We start from the raw sequence: 7,500 nt of genomic DNA on the forward strand, positions 1-7,500 counted from the left end.
AGAAAACAAAACAACAAAATTGTCCCATTTTAAAGTAACTGGCTTTGCTACCACTGGTTTAAGGCAGAAATCCAATTCTAATATTCAATTCTAACCGTTGCTGGGTCCTCAAGGGGGTCCTCGATCTCTGCCTGTCTCAAAAAGACATTTCCGCGACACACTCTCCACAGCATCCTCTCAAAGGTCGGAATCCTCTCACGGTTTATCACCCCGGCAACGAACCTTCACAATCAATCAGAGTCAACATGGAAGCGGCACACATCGATGCAGGACTCTGCCCTCATTCAGAATCAATGGCATAGTTTAACAGCTCACAGAAAGGCAATGGACTAAAGTTGTATATAGTAAAAATGCCCTCTACTCTATGGTTATCTGGAGCCACTTGCCGCAGGTGAACAAGGGCGGGCAGGGGGATCCTTTGCCAAGCTTCGCTGGATGAAGCCGATAAATATTTACAGGTTTTGCACCCTAAGGGTCAACAACTACACACTGATATACCTGGCTTGGAAAATGTTTGTTTCTGGTTAAGCCTTGTGAAGGCCAAAAACATAATAAACGTGCAAGGTATTACATAATCGGCTTAACTTAAAAAAGCAAACAAACAAGAAAAAATGAGTAATACCCCAAACTTTTTAAATGATGTTATCATCATCAACTTAAATTACATTTTATGATAGTTAATGGAGTGCACTTTAATTTGATGTACGTGTACATAATTAAAGAATTACCATCAATTACCAAAAACAATCCAATAATGGCAATTTCCAAGTCAGTTTCATTCAATTGTAGTTCTCTTAAACTTTAAGAACAGGATAGTAGTCTGCCATAGCCCAATTACCTTCCTGAAAATATTTTATTGTGTTGTGCTCTAGATGTGCCAGTAAGTACTGAAACATTGAACTGTTGGACATGCACATTCAAAAGTTTAGAGAAGGTCACATTAAGATCAACTGTAAAGGTTATAGTGGATTTTAGGTTCATCATGAAATTTCACCCGAAAGCCGAATATCCCTGACTTTTTGTGAGTAGTATAAGGTTTGACGTGTGCAGTACTTACCCCAGTCTGAGGGGGGCGCCACGGCCTGCTTCACTTGGGTCCAGCAGGGAAGACGACTCCTCCAGCAGGTTGGGATCCTCCATCTGCTGGTGGTGATGATGATGATATTGAGCCTGAATTTACAAACCAACCAAATGCCTAATCACCCCCCATTACAGGCATGCGGCAGGGACAGGGAGGAAAGAGTGAACAAGTCGACAGTGTTTGTTTGTGTGTGCATCTGTATGTGTGTGTGTGTGTGTGTGTGTGTGTGTGTGTGTGAGAGAGAGAGAGAGAGAGAGAGAGTTTGTGTGTGTGTGTGTGTGTGAGAGAGAGAGAGCGAGAGAGAGGGAGTGTGTCGAGAGTGTACGACAGAGAGAAAGACCACTACAACCATATGATGAAAAACTATTAGAGGAGAGGAGAGAGAGTGATGATCATTCCTGAGGATAAAGTGATACAAAAGTGCATCATTTATCTCCACAACTGTGCCTCAAATGTCTGTAAGCTGGAGGGTCAGCAAAGTAGCTAGCTACATTAGCAGATCCTATATCAATCAACTTCGCTTAGCGCAGAAATAATTTCCATACTGTATAAATTGTTTGTGCATGTAGGGTGTGACAAGGAAGGAATGCATTAATTTGGCAACTGTACCTCAACCTGACAACATCTGAGATTTAGTGTCATTTCAAGACACTTATTCAACAAACATGATTAAGGAGCGTGACCCCCACAAGCTTGAAACGGAAAGAAGAATGAAACAGGGGGCTTTGAAATGGATGTCCATGTATATGGGTGTGGTGGTGGAGTCTGAGAGGAGACAGTATGGAATGGCATATGTGGTGGTGAGTGATGGCTGTGAAGTAATCATGTTTCATGAGATTGCAGGAATGCCGCATGCCAGTATCTATGCTACCGTTTCCCATATCAGCCTCCCACACAAAATACACCTTTAATACACACACACACGCACACGCACACCCCCCCCACCCACACACACACACACACACACACACACACACACACACACACACACATACACACACACACACACACATCTGCCTTTCTGTCTTTACAATTAAGAAGCACAACGCCATTGAGAAAGCCATTATGCATGAACCCATTCAATTATGATATTATTATTATTTTTATTATTATTATTATTCATAATAATAATACTGAACTGACTATGCCTGTAATTATAATACGATACCCACTTCAAAAGCACACACTACATAGGCAGCTGTTAAAGCCATGAGAACAAATAGATAAACAGCAGCAAAATAAATATAAAAGTCTGCCTAAAGGGAACCACTCCTTTCTTTACAAATGGTTCAAAGTTGCACCTATTGTTGATGGATAGTCTTGATGGTTAAATAGGCTTTCATGGTTAATTCCACTGCAAGTTCTGTTTTGTGGGGATTTCAGGGATGCTCTAGTTCTCAAGTTGTCTTTGTATTACCAGGCCCTGTGCTGAAAAGGAAGACCTGACCTCATCAAAGAACTGCTGTGTACGCCTGAGGATGTGCTTCAGCTCTGTCAGTTCCAGAAAGTTCTTCTTCAAGGCCTCCTGGTTAGTATTAATCTCCTTCAGCTCATTCTCCAGTTTCTCAAAGGTGGCCTAGACAGACAGACAGTCAGGCAGACGGACAGACAGACATGCATTGTGTACAGGTTTACGAAAGAACGCATAGTACTCCTTTGGACTTAGCAGACACATACTCATGGTACATATGCTACAAAAGTGTTCACTGTTCATGGTACATATGCTAAGTGTTCAGTGTTCTATTCAATTACATTAGATGAATTTCATTAGTTCAAATGTTAGTGCTGTTACCTCAAGGTCAATCATGTCTCTTGGGAATGGCACTTCAGGATTCTCCCCCGTGTCCACAGTTGGAATGTTGGCTTTTCTAATCTCTTTTTCCACAAACCCTAGGGGAAAACCATCACACCAGTCCTTGAAAACATAAGCTGAAACCACAGTGGATTCATCACATCGTGCAGTTGGCTGGTCTAACCAGCCATTCTGTACCACACTTACTTAGCTTTCTGTCCATCTCTTCACAGCGCCGCACCTCATTCACAAACTTCCTCTGGAACACGTTCACGTCCGGGTTCAACTATAAAGGCCACACAGACATAAAATATGTAACTCATATAACTGTATTACAAGCATGATAATGTACAAATGACCTGAATCGATCATTCCAGTCTATCACAGTACAGTATCATTTGAGAGTAACGGACAAATAAAAGTGATAGAAACTCACGTCGCGGAACTGGACCATTCCCAGCTCTCCCAGTTCACTGACGCAGCAGTAGGCTGCCTCAGACTGCAGGAACAGCTGGGCGAGGGTCATCTCCTCGCTCCTGAACAACTCTCCCATGATGCCTCACCAAGAGCCCACACAACAAGGAATAAACTGGACAAGTGAAGACATAAGGCACAATAATGAATGATCATTGATTTCATCTTAACTCTGTATGAAAATACTAAACAATATAAATTGCACAATAAATCATATTAAAACCTGTACAAAACACATACTATTTCACATGCATTTGTAATTGTGGAAACGTGTGTTTGTAAATGCAAAACATTGCACATACTGAATGTTCAACCAATCTACATTTGTTTTGAAATAATATGGCTGAGGTCGACCCTGATAATAGTTTTATAGCCTAATCATATTCCATTCATTGGTAAAAATAATTCTTTGGTCATATTTTTTTTCTTGGATGGTTTCTATGGTTTGCACATGCGCAGAATAGGCCTACAGTAGGCAATCCGTGATATGTCGACGGAAGTGCGTGTGAAAGACCGAGCGCTCTCAGCATCAGCATCACGACTACCGCACTGCCCTTCACGACTCAAGGACGCCATGATTTTACTTAATTTCAATAACCATCGCCATAAGCGGCTTTCACATAGGACAAACCGAGGAAAATCCATTTCCGTGTGTGACATGTTATAGCCTACTGTTATTTATCTAATAGTAAAACATAAATGCATTATGTCTCCAAGGTACACAGCCTGTGTTTACCTTGGACTATTAACAGCCTATGCATTCACATATTTGATGTTGCAGTATTTTGAGCGAACATAAACTCACACACATATCAGTTGCCTTAAAAGTAAAGTAAAACATCCACCACGTTAAGAAAATATACGAATATATGCTAGGTGACAGCGATTCACCTCAAATCAGTTTTTTTCAAAACGGATCTATAAATGTAAATTTGTCCGTTTTCTGTTTGTATCCAACAATTTCTTTGCATTATCATATTCAGATTCAAATAAAATGGACTGATCACGACCATTCGTTTGCCTCGCATAAACCTCGGTGGATGCAGCAATTAAGCATCCTTCCATCAGCATCACAGACGGATCCGATTTATTACACCGAGTTTCATTAGATTCATGCCCATTAGCGACCTTTAGAGCAATACACATTTCAAATAGTTAAATACAATTATATTCGTAAAGGACTCCTTATTTTTCCTACCTTCGTTGAAACCCTCAATATAAGGTTCAGCTCCAGCTGCTTCTCTCTCCACTGTAGAATAATCGTGACGTCATTGGAGGGTCCGCAGGTCATGTGACATTCTCGTCTGCTTCAGTGGCCAGCGTGTGATTCAAGCATGATCGGCCTCGAGGTAAAACAGCCTGTCCATGTCAAATGTGCCCAGAGGACACAAATAACAATCGTGTGTTTTGTCCATTTGAGGCTGAGGATGTAGACTATGCGTATAGGCTACACCTACTGGCGTACCATAGACTGTTTAACTTGTGTTGGTGTTTTATTGTAATCTTCAACGTTATAGACTATTATATAGTAATCCATGCCATTAATATTTTTAAAACCTTGGAGCCAGGGGGAAACAGAGAATGGACACTCCATTGTCTCAACATTTGTTTACTATAGTAACACCTGAAACCTTTAGCCTTTCCCTCATAAATTTATATCTATTGCTCTTACTTTTTCAGAATTTTCTGTTTGCACCTGTACCAAACAGAATAAGCCTACTTTGTAACACTGACATTTATTGGGGTACTGATGGTCTTGCCTAGAGTTGGAATGGTGGGCTTTGCTTAGTAGTCCTTGTTGCATATGACCTGTTACGACACACGTTAACTTGCCTACAGTGGTGGGTGGTGAGCCAGCCAGACATGACCGCCTAGAATGTGACACTGACTCTGTAATGAATTGATGTTAAAAGGAACTACAGGGGTGAGCCCTAAAACCTCCGTAAAAGCAAAATTAGATGGGACAGAGGTCGACCTTTGGTATGTCAAACTGTAGGTGTCACCTAATACTGAGATTTTCGAGTGACGTGGAAAGCCTAATTATTGCCTGCAGCCTTTACCAGTAACGCCCCAAGATCTGGGAGTTTTGAAACGTCCCAGGTGGAATATAAAATACTTAATCTGGCATCTTTCAATATGTAAATTAACAACATATTGAGTTTGCTGAGTTTGGTAACTTTCAGAAAAGTTTTTTTTAATTGAAAAAGGCTGTGCACAGTAGACAGAGCTGACATAGAATCATTACCACATGAACTCTAGTATCACTCCTACCCCCCAGCACCGATTCACAATCTGATTTACATCGCTTCATCACAAAACTCCCGGCAGCTCCACCAGTAGACTTATCATACTAGAATTGGTTAACCAATCTGTGGAATTACATGCTGCGTGGTCACCATCCTCTCCACACGGTGACCACGCTGGACCCAAACAAGCGCACACATCACCATGGCAACACCCAGTCCCATCCTTTACTGTCAACATTCCCAGTTTACATATCTCAACCCTTGTGTGCCGGGGCCGCCTCCTGAGGAGGACTCCATGGAAAAAGTGGGGAGAGGAAAACCCTGTGGGATTTATTAAAATAAAAAATAAGAGAGAGAGAGAGCCTGGAGCTCTAGCTACACATTCCACTGCTGCCTGTGCCTGTGCCTGCATGTGAACCTCTCTCTCTCTGTCTTTCTCTCTCTCTCTCTTTCTTTCTCTCTCTCTTTTTCTCTGTGTCTCTCTTTCTTTACCTCTGTTAGAGTTGCAGTTCTGCTCCAACTATTCCAACCATCCTATGACGGGGCAGGGCCATTGCACTGCCCGTTGCCACACCACTGGGTGGAGTAATACACACACACACAAACACACACACACATACACATTCACACACTTGCTCTCACATCAGGAGGGGAGGGGAGAGAGAGAGAGAGAGAGAGCAGGGACAGAGAGAGAGAGGGAGGGAGGGAGGGATGGAGGGGGGGCTGGAAAAGGGGAAAGATGTGGAAAAAAAAGGAAAAGAGGCAGGGAGAGCTGGTGATTTGACAGGAGGGTTTGGCAGGGAAGTGTGGCATTTGAGTCCCAGCGCTCATGCAACACAGAGCTCTCAGATTTATCTGCATCCAATCCACTCCACTGGCCAGCGTCCAGAGTGAAACACGCAGAGAGAGAGGGAGCGGGAGAGAACGAGAGAGAGGGAGAGAGAGAGAGAGAGAGTGTGCGCGTGTGGCGTGGTGTGTCTGACAGAGGGAGCGAGTAGAGAAGAGCACAGGGATAGGCAGAGGTAGGGCTGTGAAGTGAAGCTAAGTTGGACGCAGTAAGTGTAACAGGGGGGGCAAACGTGAAGTGGCCCGGAAAGTTCTAGAAGAAAAAAGTTTGTGCCTTGTTTTTTTTATATTCTTTATTACCGCTTCTTTCCCCTACTCGCTCTCTCTCTCTCCCTGCTCCTGTGTTTGTGCGCGTGGTGCTCTGCCTCCTCTCCACTGAGCTTGCCATGGAGCTGATTGAGGACTCCAACCTGCAGCTGGGACTGCCCGAGCCGCGCAAGTCGCTCACCGAGATCTCGGACGACGAGGTCAACCTGCCGCCCTCCGACGACGAGGACGCCGCCGTCGCTGCAGCCATCGCAGCTGTCGCTGCCGAGGTGGCCAACGAAGAGAAGGTTGGCGAGGGGGAGAAGGGCGACGCGCAGGTGAACGGCGTGATGGTGCTGACCCTGCTGGACAAGATCATCGGCGCCGTGGACCAGATCCAGCAGACCCAGAATGGACTGGAGGCGCGGCAGCAGGACATGGAGCGCTCGGTCTCGGGCATCCAGGGCGAGCTGACCAAGCTGTCCAAGAGCCACACCACCACGGCCAACTCGGTCAACAAGATGCTGGAGAAGGTGCGGAAGGTGAGCGTCAACGTGAAGACAGTGCGCAGCAACCTGGAAAAGCAGGCTGGCCAGATCAAGCGGCTGGAGAGCAACGAGGCTGAGTTGCTCAAGAGGAGAAACTTCAAAGTCATGATTTACCAGGTCAGTGCATGTGTGTGTGTGTGTGTGTATGTGTGTGTGTGTGTGTGTGTGTGTGTGTGTGTGTGTGTGTGTGTGAGGGTGAGAGAAATGTATCATTTAATGTTATGGGTGTGAAAATTGTAATGGGATTTCATTGGCCAGCTCTGGAAG

General features: G+C 44.2%; 2 protein-coding genes across 2 annotated transcripts in view; one reads left to right on the forward strand and one right to left on the reverse strand.

Annotated features, from left to right (window-relative positions):
* atp6v0a1b (ATPase H+ transporting V0 subunit a1b) overlaps positions 1-3,426 on the reverse strand; it is a 20,541-nt gene extending 17,115 nt beyond the window's left edge. The window contains exons 1-6 of the mRNA XM_076298763.1: positions 3,310-3,426; positions 3,081-3,159; positions 2,874-2,971; positions 2,529-2,657; positions 1,058-1,140; positions 96-222 (exon numbers count right to left, since the gene is read on the reverse strand). Coding sequence (XP_076154878.1) covers positions 96-222; positions 1,058-1,140; positions 2,529-2,657; positions 2,874-2,971; positions 3,081-3,159; positions 3,310-3,426 — 633 coding nt within the window. The remainder of the gene's footprint in view (positions 1-95; positions 223-1,057; positions 1,141-2,528; positions 2,658-2,873; positions 2,972-3,080; positions 3,160-3,309) is intronic.
* Positions 3,427-6,350: 2,924 nt separating this feature from the next.
* Positions 6,351-7,500, forward strand: part of cavin1b (caveolae associated protein 1b) — a 23,332-nt gene continuing 22,182 nt past the window's right edge. Inside the window, exon 1 of the mRNA XM_076298171.1 lies at positions 6,351-7,350. Coding sequence (XP_076154286.1) covers positions 6,826-7,350 — 525 coding nt within the window. The 5' untranslated portion in view covers positions 6,351-6,825. The remainder of the gene's footprint in view (positions 7,351-7,500) is intronic.

Source organism: Alosa pseudoharengus, unplaced genomic scaffold, assembly GCF_046254945.1.
Source record: "Alosa pseudoharengus isolate Yale_2024_CS ecotype anadromous, Long Island Sound unplaced genomic scaffold, YU_APseudo_1.1 YU_APseudo_1.1_scf_21, whole genome shotgun sequence".
Lineage (NCBI taxonomy): Eukaryota > Metazoa > Chordata > Actinopteri > Clupeiformes > Clupeidae > Alosa > Alosa pseudoharengus.